This window comes from Tigriopus californicus, chromosome 2 (assembly GCF_007210705.1).
Source record: "Tigriopus californicus strain San Diego chromosome 2, Tcal_SD_v2.1, whole genome shotgun sequence".
Lineage (NCBI taxonomy): Eukaryota > Metazoa > Arthropoda > Copepoda > Harpacticoida > Harpacticidae > Tigriopus > Tigriopus californicus.
This window is the reverse complement of record NC_081441.1, coordinates 13,676,946-13,694,856: the sequence shown is the minus strand read 5'-3', so window position 1 is coordinate 13,694,856 and position 17,911 is coordinate 13,676,946. Positions and strand designations below refer to the sequence as shown.

The window sequence follows — 17,911 nt, the reverse complement described above, 5'->3', positions numbered from 1 at the left end:
AGATGTGGCTGACCAATCGACTCGTGGAGAGTAAGTATCTTGATGCTATCTCTGGACTTCAACCTGCAATCTATCCAACCACACATTTGAACAGCTTTACCCACCATCAACTGGATATGCTCATCGAACTTTCCATTGTTTTGGAGGACTGACTACCCCTAAATCTTTCATAGATGAGACCTACTCAATATCTTTACCTCCATGATTTGGTGATTTGAGTGGTACCCAAAATAAACAATAATAATTATCTACGAGTGGAGTCTTCAAATGAGTTGACCCGATGGTCATTGAGCGGAATTTCATTCCTTTCATGGCCATATTACTCTCAGTAACCCAAGAATATTATTATTTTTATGTCTTTTGCAAGGCTAGTGGAATCTTGACCATTCCTATCAGAAACTAACTTTGTATCGTCAGCATAAGAAGAGAAACTGGCAGAAATACTAAGCTTTTGAAGCTGGGCAATGAATATTATAAACAGGAGGGGCCCTAAGATGGAACCCTGGGGAACACCTGACTTGACATCATGTATGTCACTAAGCTTCTTATCCAATTGAGAACCTTGCCTTGGATCCCAATGTCTTGAAGTCTATTCAACAAAAGGCCTTGATCTACTTTATCAAAGGCCTTGGAAAAATCAAGACAGACAACATCAGCTGACTCATGCTTTTCCAGTCCCTCAATGACCTGCTCTAAATGCTCAATCAGTTGGGTAACCGTGCTAAAATGTGCTCAGAACCCGTGCTGGCTAGAAGGAAGGACTTCATTCATTGACTTAGAGAATTTCAGCACGTTTGAACTTCATGATCTTCTCAAACCCTTCGCAATTTTCGAGGTGAGAGAAATCGGCCTATAGTTACTGGGGAGCGACTTATCTCCCCTTTAAAAATTGGAACAACGTGAGCTAACTTTTGTGAAGATGGAAACTTGCCCTGATCCAAGATGCAACGCATTAGGTATGAGAAAACAACCAGTGACAAAATCCGTGAATTTTGAAGCCACCCAAAGGAATGAACCCGTCAATCCATTTAACTGGATATGCCTGCTTATGAGACATGAAATAGATCTATAGCCCTCTCGATTTACATATATCTGGGTGTCAAACAAAAGTGCACGCAATCATCAGGTCGTCGGCCTTTCGGCATCTCTTGTTTGCTGACCGGGTTCGATTATGACGGCACGCCTCATTTATATCAAACCGATCCGGCCGGCATGTACTCGGAATGGAAGGCCAACGCCATTGGTCGGAGAGCTAAAACCGTATGAGACTTCCTGGAGCAGAACTACAATGCGGAAGTGGCCACCAATGTAGACACCATCAGGTTGGGGGTGGTGCAACCAAGCAGTACCATCGACAAGCACGTCATGGTCATCGAGAAGGAGAAATAGGAAGAAGCGGTCAAGTGGAAACGAGAAAGCGCTTCCGGCGCTGCGGCTCAACATTCGCAAAACGATGGGTTGGACTTGATCTTTTGACACGAAATATAATACCTTTGAGACCGTGATTTGCGTACACATATGTGGCTTTATTGTCGGGTTTCTTACACAGAACAACATTAATGATGTTGATGTCTTATGGTTCATTGTCCGACACGGTCAGAACTTGTTTCTGGACTCGTCTCCGCCTGCTAAAAACTCATGAAAGGAAGGCTCGTGGAAAATCGAGACACGGCGAAGGATACATTCAGTGAGTGCGACACAGATGGGAGATGAGGATGACGTACATGATTAGCATATTGGGTTAATAGTAATCTTCAGGGGGTTGGGCGGGTGTCTTTGTCAACATGAGCGTCTTTTCTGATCGAATGATTGGAGTGGGTGGGTTTCGAGGAGGGGCGTAAAAAAAAGAAGGATGAGCCACGTCTAAAGGTGTGGATAAACCAGCATCAGGAGAAACGATCAAGGGAAGGAGACGAGCGACAGCGGCCGAGGGGAGGGGCGGGGCGGGGCTGACCTAGAGGTGAACCATTCACGAAGTGAGTTTAGGCACGGCCGGATTGGGCATGGGCCGGCCGGATTCGGCCGTCATGGTGTGGGCCGGGTCGGAGGCCAAGTGCATGGACTGAGAGTGGTCATGGAGGGGTTGAATGATCGAGGTCTTGCGGGCCGGCACCAATTCCGGAGTAGGGATGGTATCGCCCGTGGAGGGTTGGGCCAACACGGGCATGACCAAGCGGCCAGCCGGACCTGCGCCGCCCAAACCGCCGCGGTTCTTTTGTTTGGCCATCTGATAGTCGCCGGAGTCGAAGTACTTTTGACCCTTGGCCAGACGCTTCTGGAGGAAAGCAGAGTGGCCGCCGCCACCTGCACCCGAGGCCACGCCTCCGGGTGGGCCGGGCCGATTGACGGCCGGGTACTTCTGTCGTAGTTTCTCCTCTTGCTGACGCTCGATACTGGCCTTGTCTTCTTTGGACATGGGCACCTCGGGTGGAGGCATCTCGGATTGGTCGGAGGACATCTTGCCTGGCTCCTGGATTGATGAGGGATGGATCAATCTATCGCAACCTAAAACCAATCAAGTCGACTGTGGTAACCAACCGTAGATAAGCTGACCATTGGGGGATTTAAGTTACTCCCATATCGCCATCGGACAATCAAAGCGTTGTACGTATTAGAAAGGACACCTTTTTCTTTCAATTCTCAATTCTTCTAGATAGTTGACTGTCAGGCAATCCACTAGGGCAATCAAATTCGTTAGCAGACCCAATATCATGTTTGAACTAACCATTCAAAATAAATAAAGCCCGTGAAAAATCCCCCCCACCCAAAAAGAAAAAATAAGAGCTAGCCAAAACCAACCGCTCAACAAACAATTTTTTATTAAACCCGTGTCCTTTTCCTTCGAATAACACGCGCTAGTGCTAAGACAGAACCCACTTTTATTTGACTTTTACTCGGCAACCCAAGCCCCAATTCGGCAGAAACTTGCATTGTGAGTTCCTTAAACTCAACGCTAATTGAATATATCATGAAAACATTCGTGGCTTGATTGCTATCCGATATAATACAAACGCGCACTGAATGCTTAATCGGAATGAGGTCTTCATGTCTTTCGTCCTTCTTGCTCTGGCATCCCAAATCCAAATCAAACCAAAGGCCTCAACTAACCTTAGTCATGGAATTTGACCACCTCAATCAACCTTTCCTGCTGTTCGTTTCAATATCTATGCCAACAAATGTCATAAATTGACTGCCACCCAAAACAACTCAAATTAATCACTTGTTCCACCACTAAAGATTCTGTCCAAATGCAATTTGGGTAATCGACGGGATGGGATACAGAACGACCTCCACTTTAAAAGCAATCCGCTCCTTTTTTCGCCAAATGGGAAAAGTGACTGCCAAGCTTCAAAACGTCCTAGCCGAAGCCCAAATTTGAACCTACACCAGTCGATTTATTTCCAGTCGCTCGACGTACTAAGTCCAATGCCAATCCGTCCCGGCCTTTCCCTTGGCACTTGATCATCGTCTATTTTTCCTCGTCCATTCCTGATCAAGGCGAACTAACTAACCAGCCAATATCGTTTGGTTCAAGGTCGTATGATTGAATCGATCCATCGATGGATTATTCTCATCTGAAACTGTGGGATCGAAAGTAAGTGGATCACACGGATTCCCTAACTCACCGAAGCGTCACTTGGCCGGGCTCGGGTAACGGGGAGGGTGGGGCGTGATGGGATGAACTCGGAGGCTGGCGTAATAACGGCTTCACAAGAGGTTGAGGGTCGTTTTTCACCTTGATGGCCAAAAAGTTCCTTGAGAGTTCAGTTTAGGGCGACAGTCATGCCATTTCAACTACATCGATTGTACTTGACATGAACACGTCGTAGTCTATAATTGAAACATGTGGTTATGAAAGTCAGATGATGAAACACTGGGCAAAAAACAACTTCTGTGTCTTGATGTTGGGGAAAAAATATGTCTAATGTGGAGTCTAGGGCCCCCGAGCCGATTGAAGAATGGCTGGAATTTCTATCTACACCATTTTGGTGGCAAGCCTGAATCAGCTGATGGCTCTTGCAGCTAGACAGCAACGGTTGCGCACTTGGCAGGCGCTCGATGCCAGTGGGTGACGTCACTAGATATAAAATGGCAGAGGGTAGGATAGGCTGCGAAATGAGCGGATTTGGGCTATATGTTTAGCAATATATCTCGAAAAAACATAATGGGACCAATCAAAACGCACCCAAAATGTGGAAAAATGTCAAAAGATGCAACATGATCATGGACTTGAGCTGTAAACTGAGTACAAGAACCAGATTCATACAATTTAAACTGCCATCTTGAGATTGGAATTGAATGATACAAGTTGGAATGATTGGATAAGTAACTTATGTTTTCTGTCAACATGATTTATTTTTTTTTCATATATATCACTGAAAAAGCTTGGAGAAGGTTTAAACACAGTCATGAATAAATTCAGGAACTGTTAACTTACTTAACTTGCTGAATATAGGGCCAATATATGATCAAACCTTAGTTTCATGAAGATTTGATGTTATTAATGTGATTTGTTTAATATTATTATTTAAATTCATAAAATTTAAACCTAGATTTACGACAGGCAGTTTGGTTTAAAAATTCATCAAAAGATATTTTTTTCAACTTGTGATCAGTCAATGTAATATTCTAATGACCCTCTTTATGGGTTCTAAATCAACCAACTATCATAACTTACAAACACTCTTAAAAAGCTATGGAATCATGAATACTTAACCTGACATATGTTGACTTAAGACTATTACATATATTTGTTTAGTTTCATAAAAACAATGTCATTTATGAATTCATCTATAAATACATTTTTTTTTTATTTTTACCAAGGCTTGGAGAGTTTTTTAATTTTAGATCAGAATCTCTAATTTTGATGAGAAAAAGCATGTGTGAGTGTGCGGGGGGGGGGGGGGGGGGGGGGGAGGGGGGGGGGGGGTGGGGGGGGGGGGGAGACATATAGATTGGAGGGCTCAAAGGTGTAAACCAAATTGAATTAATTTGAATTTTCATGGGCAAAATGTGTCTTCTAATTCCTGCATATTATCATATCAACGAGTAATCAAGTTTTTCAACACTTTCACTTCATAATTTGTTTATTAGTTCTTGAAAATTATTCCCTCATGCAAACTTTACAAAATGAAACAAAAGATGTGAACAAGATACATCAAATGCCCTAAATATATTGTTTAATGATGCATCCAGAGAATTTTTGTGCCAAACAAAGAGGTGATGAAGTCTTTGAAGGTTGATAAATATTATATTTTTTACGAAAAAGGAAACTTCAACTCTGAATTTAGCTTTGAACATGATTGTAAGACTTCTGATTCATTTTTCCGTGCTCTAATAATTACTTTGCGTCTAAAACTTAAACAACTATTCATTTAGTTGAACCATTCTAAGATTGCATCTTTTTTTTCAAATTTGGCTTAGTATGCATGGAATGTTTTCACCTGCAAGATTCTAACATGGTCAGTTGTAGCAAGGCTTCTTTAATTACATGTCAGCTCAATCAAAGATAAAAGAATCTTAACATAAGATTTATAAACATGTATTTTCAATAACTTGTCGGAGTTTATCATTTCTGCATGTTATAATAATGCAATCAAATGCAAAAACAATGGTGGACATAATAATCCCAAAAGCTCAATTGAATGGTAACAAGAGCTTTCCAAAGGTGTATCTACAGAATATAATGTTTCAAGCATTCAAAATTGAGCTAAAACAAAAAAGATGTTATTTTTGTCTGCCTTTGTTGTATTGAAATTGCTTGCTGCAAGTCATGACGTTCTAAGAAAAGTTTATCAATATTGTGGATAAGATTCTTCAAGCCTGTTAGTGTACCCTGTGTTGGGTGTAACCTTTAGCATCCATATCATAAAAAAACGGAGGAGTAGTGAGTATGGTTGCTTCAAGGGTGAAAGGCAAAATTACACTACTACCCACCATTGGGTATAATCACGCCCAATTGGGTTTCTTATTTGTACTAATCTGTTTTAGAGCGATGTTTTCGCTCTGTGCTCTCCTCCTTCTTCTATTCACTATGACGTCACTCCCCTCCCCTCGGATTGTTTACTTTCTGAGGTGCCCAAGAGAACCTTCAGCTAGAGTGATCAGTGTCTTCATATTTGGCACCTCTTACGAGAAAAAAAATACGATTGCAATTTGAGCCTGATATCGAAAGTATAAAAAAATTGAAATGTAGTATTGCGACATAGAATTGTATCATGAGCTATAAGAGCGCCCAAAAAAATCCATTATGTAGTAGTATCTTTCTTGAAGTCCTACTGTTCGAAATTCTGCCCTCTAGTTTATCACTTTCAGAAAATTTTAGTGCTTTTGATCTTCAGTTACATAGTGGCACTGTTAAAGCTAGTGACGGCTAAACAGCTTGCATGGGAATTAGGCATGCGTCTAAGGACTAAGCTCACTGAACCAATAATTCTTTTCATTCTCCTCTCCCTCCCCTAGATGCGGACAAACAAACAGAGAAATAGAAGAATACGGTTTAAGATGCCTGACTTCTAAAAGGTATTTTTTGCTGAACAAGTTCCACATAATTAACCCATGCAAGGAATGGTTCATGTAGCATTGCATTTTGGGTACATTGTCACAGTTTTACTTTTACACATGCATTAAAAAAAGTTTTTAGGCAAACAGCTGTTTTTTGGCTTAATTTTCCAACTTCAGAATTTCGTATTTTAACAGCAAACTTTGTTTATTCTGTTTTTTTAGCACCACTTCTGTTGTGTTTTTTTTNNNNGGGGGGGGGAGAAACAAGTCATAGTTGTTTTATTGACAATACATGTGGTTCTTATGGAATTTTAGTCTTTGATTACTGTTCAGATGCTGATGCACTGGAATTGGAGCATACTGTTATGAGAATATTTGTGACCAGCTTAACAAATTGCTTACAATATCTAAGTATGCCGTAATAACATAAAGCATCTTTGACGTTTATTTGCATTCTTATTTGAATTCTGGGCTTGCTTTGTTTTGCATCTTTATTTGCATTTTGAGGTCATCTTTTATGCATAATTTTAAGAACCCTACTCATCAGACAACTGCTACTTCTATTTTGTTCTATTTTAATACACCACCAACCTTTCTTAGAGATCTTTCAAATCTCATAAGGTTATAATTGCAAACACTTCTGACATCCAAATAGGGATTAACAGAGAAATGTATTTCGTAAATTTATAACATTCCAACTACTTTCAGCATTATCTTTTTCCATTAAATTGTGCTAAAAAGGCTGATGGTGGGTTTAAAAAAGTGACATTTTTAGAGTCAGTCACTAATAACCTTGTGAAACTGTGCTCTTCCTAATACTATTTGTTGAAAAAAGTGATTGCCAAAGTGTTGTTGCTTTATAAAACACACTGAACACAACCTCATGTAAATGTTTTATTATTTTCGTGTCATAATTATTAGAAGTTTTACCCAAAGAGAAGTTGAAACATCTCCTGGAAGGGTTAATTGCTGATTCATTTTGTTTGTTTGTTTTGTTTGTTACGAAGTCAGATGGCAGCTCTCTTGCTTGGCTTGCCAAATTTTCAAACATTATTCATTGTGTCACAGTACTTGGGCATTAAATTGTTCATCTAATCTCTTGATAAAGTATGGCATCTTAGAGCATATTTTCTTGTTTCTTTGTTTGTTTGTCCACGTTCTGATTTAGGGTACTTGTTTAAACAGAGGCTCCTCAACAACCATGGAACTGATGAAAGGCTTTGAACTCAAGTATAGATAGGTTATATGGTTTGGATAAGTTAAACAAGGAGTGTTTATGAATATGTCAAGCTAGAAATGCTCCAATTTCATATCTTGTACCTCAAATCTGGCGAGGGCCGCTGATTGGGTGGCCAATGAAGTTCTGGGGCTGGTGATCTCTCCTGTTCCAACTTCAGAAACAGTAAAGAATGACAGCCAGAACAGAGCAGATAACTGATGCGATTACTATGCTATGCTGGTGATGGCTCTACTCCCAATTCTTCTAGGACAATGCTCAATACAAGGACAGCAATTGGTATGTAAACACTTGCACAAGCCATGGCAGATCCATAATCGCAGATCATGGCCCAAAACTGAGGGAATTCACACTGACTTAAAAATGTCATGGACCATTGACTACACTTGAAGATCGACTTGAGCTTTGGGTATGGCTGGGGATGCAGCCGCAACAGCTGACAGTGAAAGATCGAAAATCAGTCTCTCTCATTGATCCGCAAAATAACATACATAGAGTGACACTCCCAGTAACGAATCTCAGGATCTTTAGTGTGACCTCGTCCCTTCAGACCTTCCTTCTGTGTGCCGCCCAACTAGCTATCCAGGTAGTAAACCCATCCCACCTCCCTTGTCCTCCTGCTGTTCACGGGCTGTGACCAGGATCCCTGGGGGCAGGATGAGCCGTCCTTGATCCCCGTTACTGGCTCGACTGTCAAGGACTGATCTACCAAATCCCAGTGATTCCAAGAAGGAGAAAAACAATGACCACGGCCGATCAAATGCGAATTGTGGAGGCCAAATTGGCCCGCCTATTGGGTTCGGGTCCGGAATTGGGCCTCAAAGGCCAGGTCCTGGCCGAAGGGGGCTTGATTCAAGGCTGGGTCCAATCCCGACGCCTGGTCGTGGTGGTGGGCGTGAGCTCGGGTCAATACGCTTTGGTTATCTTCACGTCGCAGACGTTCCCCGTGGGTCGGGTCGAGGATTTGGCCATTGACGATGTCATCCCCGTGGACAAAGAGCTCAAGTACGACCGCCCTAGGCATTAATGCATTGCCGCCATCAAGAACGGACCTTCATTGATTTGGGTTTGGGTCGTCTCATTGCAGATGCGAGATTGAGAGCGGCGATGCCGTGTTGGTCAACATCAAATCTGGCTCGTCCACCAAGATCATGTTGGAGATGTTACCGGGTTACCATACGCAGAATTTTGTGGCCGAGATTTACCGCCTGACCGATCTGATGCGGCAGGATCGTAAAGTTGCTGCGTCCTCGCCTTCATCGGAGACCTGGTTGAACCAATTACGCGCGGCTAAAACGACGGGTGAGATTTGATCCACACCGAACGTAGTACTGTCTTTGCCCCATTTTTGACGAGTCACACAGCCTGGGTTTGCTTGTATTTTTGGCTTCATCCAATGGACATGGCATACTTCTTATCTTCTATTTGGGGACGAGGATGTCACTTGTACGGCTTGGTTTATCGATCTATTTAACCTCGTGCTAGATGAAGCCTTCAATGGCTCTGTACTTGGACGGACAGTGACGGGAATTAGTGATAGATCGAGATGGTTTTCGATCAAAACCAAAAAGATCTCCTCATAATGCCCAAAAGTACTAAAACAATAATAGATGGATTTATTTCAGGAGCACCTTGATCATGATTGTATAATGTCAGCATGCAATCTTTGAGTTAAGCATCTTAATATATCAGCAATTTCATGAGCATATAATTCCTCAGGTTCTGGGTTAGCAAAAGCTTGTTTTCACCAAGACCTGGGCAAGTTAAAGAAGACATGACATAGATAGTCAATAATGTTACAGAGACCAAGCTGCAACACAATAACTTGAGTTGGAAGAAATACAAAATGAAATTGAAAGGCTTGTAGGAAATCTTCATATCGGTTCGAATTTATAAGAAAGAAAGGGACCAAGAAAAAAAATATAGAAAGAAAAACATGAAAAACTAAGCAAAGCATATATTGTAAGTGTTAATTTGTCATGTTTACTAGAAAATGCGAAACGGCTTCAAGAATAAGACGAAAATTGATAAGTTTAGAGTTGTATTTGGTGCACTGAGTGTTTTGATGAGATTGAGTGGCGGATAATGGTAATGAAAGAGAAAAATAAAAATCATTTCTTAGGATTTTTGTTGGCATACATAGCAATTCTTGCGTTTGCAAGGAGCAAGGGAGTACTTCTGTAAAAGATAATCTGTTATTGTTTGGGTGAATTTTATTCTGGTTAGATCAATGTCTGGGTGGTTGAAATTTATTTCACTCGTTGGGAAAAGCAAAGTTCGGTAGTCTTTGTAAAAGTCCCGACTTGGTAGCTGGAGTGATTGACCTCCAATCGACAAGCCGAGGATTATTTTTCCATTTGAAAATATTGAAACATAGTGGAAGTTCTTCCAAGCACAACTGGCTCATCATTGGAAGGATTTCAAGTGTGCGAAAATCGTACAATTTTAGGAGCTTGGACTCATGAAACAAAGATTCAGTGTGAGATAACCACCTCACATTATTCATCCAGCATATCGCTCTTTTCTGGACTATGGACAAGATCTACAGTTTCGTACTTCATTCATAAAATTCAATACCTCACTCCGAGACACTTCAGATAAGTCCCAAAAAGATTTTTGGGGGCAAAGGAGGAAACTAGAGCAGTTTCCTAGAATGAGATAGGTCCCCGGTTCGATTCTCCTCCCCCGACCTATCTCAAGGAAACGTTTAGACGCTAACCACACACACACTGATAAAGAACCAAATCTGATACGGTCTACGGCACTGTCTATGGGAACTCTTTTATATTGTCGATGTAATGGCTAGCTTCGCTGGCCGGGCGAGGTTCACCACTCCGACCCTAGCTCCCAAAATAAAAAAAGGAGGCTGAAAAGAAAAGGGAGTATCTGGAATTGTAAAAAGAAATGCACAAACTCAAAGAGACATGATGTCGCTCCTAATCAACTCATGCTCAAGAAAATAATGCGAAACAATAGAAACAATAGAAACATCATGTTGGTATGGTATTATTGCCTGCTTACCTTGGCTGACTGTCGAATTCTGAAAATAAATATCTAAGATATCTAAAAAACAAAAATTCTTACTTGTTCCTTTTATGACATAGCACAATTTGTCTGAGCCAAGCACAATTGCTTCACTGTTTTCTTTTTCGATCACAATAACCGAAACCGTTTCGGGTCCATCGCTAAACACCACATTTCTAACTTCAATCCAAGGGTATTAAAATGTTTACTAATGCCCGGCTCTTTTCCTTCTTGGCAGATGAAGCCCTCTCTCGTGATTTGGCCCAACGGATGAGGGTAGGCGAGGGGCGTGACACTCCCACCCTCGATGCATCCCCCATTCCGCAGCCTCGCTCCGGATCTGGCCGCAATACGGCCTTGGTGGACCTCGATGCTGACGATGATAGTCCGAATACGTCGCTCAATCGACAAGAGATCGCTTTGGGCGGGGCTGCCCCCATTGCCGCCCGTGAATCTGTGGTCAAATACCAAATGGCCTTGAAGGAGGAACAGTTCACCCACAAGCAGACCTTCACCGTGTTTTGCGGCACGTGGAACGTCAACGGTCAATCGCCCATCTCCCAAGTCAAAGCGTGGCTAGCCGTGGATGAAGACCCGCCGGACATTTACGCCATCGGCTTCCAGGAGCTGGATTTAAGTAAGGAGGCGTTCGTGTTTAATGAGTCAATCAAAGAGGATGAGTGGCAGGCCATCGTGTTCGCCTCGCTCCATCCGCAAGCCAAATATAAACGGGTCAAATTGGTACGATTGGTCGGGATGATGCTCATCGTGTTCGCCAAGAGCACCCACATGGAGCACATCCACGAGATCACCTCCGAGACAGTAGGAACTGGCATCATGGGCAAGTTGGGCAACAAAGGGGGTGTGGCTGTGCGGTTCGAGTTTCACAACACGAGCATATGCTTCGTGAACTCGCACTTAGCCGCCCATGTGTCCGAATTCGAGCGCCGCAATCAGGACTACCATGACATTTGCGCCCGCATGGTGTTCCAGAATTTTGTTCCCACCAAGTCCATCAAGGACCACGACCAGATCTTCTGGTTGGGCGATCTCAACTATCGGATCACCGATCTGGACACGGCCACCGTCAAGGAGCTCCTCCAAGAGAACAACATTCCAGACCTTTTGCTCAGTGACCAGTTTCTGCAGCAAAGGAAGCAGCGGCGCGTTTTCACGGGTTACAAAGAGGGCGACATCACGTTCATCCCCACGTACAAGTTCGATCCCGGGACCGACATGTGGGACACCAGCGAGAAAGCCCGTGCTCCAGCTTGGACGGACCGCATCCTGTGGCGAGGCGATTACATTGAGCAGATCGCTTATCGGAGTCACATGGAGCTCAAGGTCAGCGACCACAAGCCCGTGTCCGCCGTTTTCAAGGCGGGTGTCAAGGTCATCGATCCGGTCAAGTACCGCAAGATCTACGAGGATGTCATGAAAAAGCTGGACCGGCTCGAGAACGAATTCCTGCCCCAAGTGACCGTCGAGAACACCGAGATCATCTTCGACGGAAAGGTCCAGTTCTTGGAGACCTACACCAAAACCTTGACAGTGGCCAACACGGGCCAAGTACCCGTGCAGTATGAGTTCATCAAAAAGTTGAACGACACTAGTATTTGTAAAGCTTGGTTGACCGTGGAGCCGAGCACGGGCTTCATTATGCCGGGCGAGAAGAGCGATATCGCTCTGGAGCTCCACGTGGACAAAACGACGGCGGGCCCGCTCAATGCGGGTGCTGATCAAATGTACGACATCCTGGTGCTTCATCTTGTGGGTGGGAAGGACATCTTTATCACCGTCAGTGGAGAGTACCAGAAGAGCTGTTTCGGTGCCTCAATTAATGCCCTCTGTCAGATGACCGTGCCCATTTCTGAGCTTTCCGTAGGAGCTCTTATGGATCTCGAGAAACCCCCTTGCACAGGATCGGCCATCTCCATTGGCGGGGAAGAGCCCTACCCGGTCCCTAAAGAATTATGGTTCCTCTGCGACCTGATCACCTCCTTGGGTTTGGATCAGGAACAGCTCTTCCTTCAACCCGGTCTTCGGAAAGAGATCTTGGCCATTCGAGATTGGCTTGATACGGGCTTGCCCGTGGATAAACCCGATGTGTCCATTCATTCGGCGGCTGAAACCCTTCTTTTATTCCTGGAATCGCTCCGCGAACCCATCTTGCCGTTCACTTTGTACGGTCGCTGTTTGGACGTCTCTTCGAATTACTTGCAATGCAAACAAGTCATCTCGCAACTGCCTCAGAATCATAAGAACGTGTTTAATTATATGACAGCCTTCCTTCGAGAGGTCATCCGACATTCGGCCCAAAACGGGATCGACCCAAAGATCATGGCCACTTTATTCGCGGGCATCTTCCTACGAGATCCGCCCGGCACGAATTTCGGGTCGGGTTTGCGTGCCAAAACCAATCAGCAGCTCCTTGACCACCGGAAGGCGCGTTTCGTGCACCATTTCTTGATCAACGAGCCGGATGATTAACCGAGGCAGACCCATAAACCCGCATCCTACGTCTGTACTGCGTGACATTGACAGTACAATGGATTCTCAATCAAACTATTTACTTATTCTTCAAAACGATCGATCTTCATTGATGCCTGCCTAATGCTATTGTGACTATTCCCATTAGAAAATCATTTTACTTGTTATCATGACATCTTGTTAACCGTTTCATCCCAAAGGTGGGTCATTTCTTTGACAAATATGAACATGTCTTAATGATTTTTAGGCTTATTTCTCAGCAGAATCGGTCACAAAGCACGAAACTTTGCTGCCAATGGTTTGTTTTTCTTCGACCGTTTACCGAGACTTAATTTAATATTCTGCTAATTTCAACTCGATCAGATAGCTGTACTGGAACACCTAATACGTATTTTTCGAATGCTCCTGGATACGTGGGTGGACTAGTGTAGAAAAAGGTCGGGAAAGGGAATCGAACTTGAAACTTTGGCGAACCAGAGATAATCTGTCGCCTGGTTTCGACATTTTGAAGAATTATTGGATTGGATCTTGGACCACCACAAAATGGACGAGAAGGCTAGGGTCGAGAATTGGCATGGGGAAATGGGTCAACACATTACGTTTTCCTCCAGGTGGGACCTACTGCCCATTTGGCTGTAGTTGGCTAGTCCAGGGAATTAATACCAGTACGCCCCCTCCATCAGATTGCTCCCCGCCTTGTAGTTATGACTTGACCTCGGAAAAACTTAAAACCTGAAGATAAAAAATACCACTTTCACACTCTTTTTGAGCTATTTCATCCACTTCCTCCTCCCTTTACGGCTCGGTTTCTATTTTTAATTAATTGTTTCACAATTTCAAACATTTTAGTCTTTGGTCATATGGGTCCTTTGCTGCTTCCTTTATATTTAGTTCATCCTTTTTGAGGGAGTTTTTGGGCATTTTGAGGAGGGAGTACTTGCAACATCTGCCCTTTGAATTTTCAATAATCGAGTGATTTTGAGTGAGCTGTGTTACAAAACCCAACAAAATGAACGTGATTGGTGTAATTCGGTGAAGGCACTATCAAATTGGCTCAATACCATAATGCTAAGTGCCTAGATAAGCATATAAAATGGAAAAAATGTCAAAATCCAATGCATGCACAGTGCGCTTTGGCTGGGCATGTTGTCTTTGATTTTCCTCCATGGAATAACGTCAGTTGTAAATGAACGCGTTCACTTAAAGCTCGGTCGAAGATCGAACGTCTTCTAGCGAGGTGTTGTGGAGCTATGCGTTCCCTCCTGATCTGGTGAATTTCCACTGAGGAAGTGCTCAATGAATTCCATCTCTATGTTCAAGCATTAAATGGAAAAACTTAATGGATAACCTAGAAAATACATTTGTTATTGGCATTTTGCAACAAAGAAGATCGGAGCAAAACAACCTTTTTGCTATTGCCATATCTTTTTGCATTTTTACAATTTGTTTTTGCACTTTCATACTTTGTTTCGGATTTTCTCAACTTTCTTGAGAAATAACTTAATGGTTAAACCTATCCAGTTGCACCCCTGATTTGACGACCCACTGGCCGAGTGAAGATATCCAGGCTATAAGCTGCCTGCCGAATTAAATCAACTGAAGACGTGCCATTGAAATTAAGCAAAGAAGAGTGACAGCTAGGTTGTTCAGGTTTGTTGCATTAATGTGTCGAGCCAAGCTTTTGAAGCCTTTGAAATAAAGAGTTAGTTTTCAAAGTGGCAACATCTGATTCTTGTACTATCTAGCAGTTCTACCATCTTTACGATAGAATTAGCCCTCTAGATAGAACCAAGAAAACAAGCAAAATGATGGTCAGAATTGAGAAACGTCAAAGTTGTAATATATTCTGGGATAAAATTACCTTCAAACTTTTTTATGTCTTGAAATCAAGGAAGATATAGTTTTTTTTTAAAACAAAACCTTTTCATCTCCAACTCATAAGGATCTATTTTGTTTTTTTAGTTTTTTTGGTGAAGGATCTTTCTTTTCTGTGACTCCAATGTTGGGCAGAAATAGGGCAGGGTTGCCAGACTATCAAAAAGTTGTTGTACTGTCTTTTGACATTTCTATTCCACCACAATTGGACAGTTTCATTCATTTGTAAACAAGACACTATTATTAGCAATGTATCATAACGTTTTAGTTACATAGCCAAGCAATCAAGCATACAGTTCGCAAAAGGATTGTCATTTCTTGTACCATTGGATTTAGAGTCAATGTGACAAAAAACTGGAAAAGAACCCAAAGTTATCATTTGTTTTAAATAGAGCACAAATACTGTTTAACCAACCCTCATCAGATTTCCCTCCGTCTTTTTTTTCACTAGATCAAAGCACTTTGCATTAGATGACCCATAACACTTAAAAGTTATTTGGAGAAATATTTGACAATGGCTCCAGATCAGCCCCAAGTCCAAGGTTGCAGTAGGCTGCAAAACATAAAACTACTCCAGGCCTAAATCTAGGTCCCGGAATGATGCAACAATATAAATTAACAGGGATTTTCATTTCCATGTATCAGTTTGAGAACCATGAAAAAAGGAATTATAAACTAGACTTTTGGGTTTAAAATATTTTCCTCAAATAACAAAAAATGTTGGCTTAACTTTTGGATTTATTTATTGAGTGAAGACATTTTACTGCAAGACTTGAACAAAAAAAGATTTCTATTCAAAGCCAATCCACACTTCACATTGCGCTAATTGCAATGAACTCTCTCATTCATTCCATTCCAGATACCTTTGCGACAAAATAATGGCCTCTGTGACTTGTTTTTGTATGGTTTATTATTCCAGTAAAAGTTGAGGATATGCATCTCATTTCAAAATCAAACATATATAATAAACCTGTTTCAAGTCAATCCAAGCAAGAGCTCAATTAGTAGATTGCAGTCTCAATAAAACTCATTAAACTCATTAAATGAATTTAGGAAAACGTGTTAAATCAAAGACAGGGTCAGTTAAAAACTGAAAGCAACAACTATAACTATAAATTCCAAAATGAGCCTTTTGTAAAAGTTTCTTCGTTCTGCCATATTCCGCCACATTTTTAGCTCAATGCCAATTGAAATTTTACAGCACAAACGACTTTTTCATTTTGCCACTTTCGAGTTATTTGGCGGTGATTTCCGCCTCCTGGCAACCCTGATGTAGGGTGGTGTTGTCCAAGATGTAAAATTCAGAGTTTTGATTCAGCCCTAGATTCAAGCTTCAAAAGGTTGGCAATGCGTTATTGCGATATAGTGGTTTCTGACGGCAGCTGAATTAGTATCTATTAAACAATGTTAGGTCAGTCAATGGCAGACAGTGCTTCTACCAGTCGAAACCATTTCTTTCAACTGTTGCCCATTCCATCTATCCAATGGTTGGATTAAATTCTTGATGCTCAAGCAAGCTGGACTTGAGTCCAAATGCACTCTATTTTCCATTGAATTTGGGCTAATTGGCAGGACCCGAGTTTTATGGAAGGTACTACTCGAGTGCGGACTTGTAACGATGATTGATCTTCATTAGGTCTTTTCAAAACACGGGACTATTGAATGAATTGACCATGCAAGATGTGAGACCTTGAAATGTGACTGCTTTAACCTCTACATCAGCCTAGTTTAGCACTGCCAATTCAAATCGGTTTTTTTTTATGCCGGTTCTAGAGTCCAGCCAAGGACTTGAATCAAACTCGGGGGTCCTACAAAAAGTTGGAATAACACTACTCTTGGTAGATGCTCTGTGGACAGACCTAGAAAAGTTCAATAAACACGAAACAATGACTGAGAGTCGCCCAACCCAACGAACCCAACCTCTTGTCAAGGATCTTCTCTAACATCCCCAATTTCCTGCCCTCAATTGATTCCAGTTCATTGGATTGATTCGCGTTTTCCTTCCGTCCACGACCAATTTATTGGATGTCCCCTCTAACCCACAACCCCCTCTGGTGCCTTGAGCCTTATCGAGCTTGCTTTCTGTCTTTTCCCTTCAGCCTTGAAGGCTCTCACCCAGCCACTCACTTGCCCAACCGCCTTTCTTGCCTTTAAATCCAAGACAGGATCCTGCTGAAGTTTATTGTTCATCAAGATTGGATATTAAAAGGACACCGCCTTGGTCTTGAGTCGTCGGGTGTAAGGAGGTTATGTCGTCGGCGGGGGGTGGAATGGGTTCGAGGGGCGTGGTCACCACCCAACCTGGTGCTTCGGCCAATCCCACTGTGATTAACTTCAATAATTGCAAGAAGATCTTTGTTCAACGCGACTATTCTGAAGGTTGTGGCGTGCGATTTTTGACCCGCTTTCCCTCTGAGCTCGAGGGCCGCATTGATCAGCAACAATTCGAGTTCACGGTCAACATGATGAACAATATGTATGCCGAGGCCGAGAAGGCCAATTGCTCGACCTTTTGCGAAGGCTGCATGGCCTGTGTGACCGCCTACGTGATCTATTTCTGCTCGGAAACCCATTACGAAAAGTGTCTGCGGAAAGTGGCGCGATTTGTGGTCGAGCAGAACGAGGAAGTCTGGACCAAACGCGGTTTGCTCATCACGGATCCCATTGAGCGCGGCTTGCGCGTGATCGAAATCAGTCTTCTCACCGAACCCGCCACCTCACCCGTGGGGACCAATCAAGCTTAATCCGAGGGGGTCGCATTCCTTCTTCACCCGTTGGTGT

General features: G+C 42.7%; 3 protein-coding genes across 4 annotated transcripts; 2 read left to right on the top strand and 1 right to left on the bottom strand.

The window, feature by feature from the left end:
• Positions 1–1,505: 1,505 nt before the first annotated feature.
• Positions 1,506–3,786, bottom strand: LOC131892520 (alpha-endosulfine-like). Of its 2 annotated transcripts, none has more exons than XM_059242339.1 (2): positions 3,627–3,786; positions 1,506–2,505 (listed from the first exon to the last, which is right to left on the bottom strand). In XM_059242339.1, exon 2 carries the CDS (start codon positions 2,456–2,458, stop codon positions 1,970–1,972), a length of 489 nt encoding a protein of 162 aa, XP_059098322.1. In that variant the 5' UTR covers positions 2,459–2,505; positions 3,627–3,786; the 3' UTR covers positions 1,506–1,969. The 2 variants fall into 2 exon arrangements, with proteins under 2 accessions (XP_059098322.1, XP_059098325.1); XM_059242342.1 differs by lacking the exon at positions 3,627–3,786 and adding an exon at positions 3,386–3,409.
• A 4,329-nt stretch (positions 3,787–8,115) lies between these two features.
• LOC131892395 (inositol polyphosphate 5-phosphatase OCRL-like) lies at positions 8,116–13,496 on the top strand. Its single transcript, XM_059242252.1, has 3 exons — positions 8,116–8,746; positions 8,829–9,043; positions 11,004–13,496. Exons 1-3 carry the CDS (start codon positions 8,484–8,486, stop codon positions 13,253–13,255), a joined length of 2,730 nt encoding a protein of 909 aa, XP_059098235.1. The 5' UTR covers positions 8,116–8,483; the 3' UTR covers positions 13,256–13,496.
• Positions 13,497–16,973: 3,477 nt separating this feature from the next.
• Positions 16,974–17,874, top strand: LOC131892504 (golgin subfamily A member 7-like). The gene has a single exon (XM_059242337.1). The coding sequence runs from the start codon at positions 17,380–17,382 to the stop codon at positions 17,872–17,874; it is 495 nt and encodes a 164-aa protein (XP_059098320.1). The 5' UTR covers positions 16,974–17,379.
• Positions 17,875–17,911: the final 37 nt, after the last annotated feature.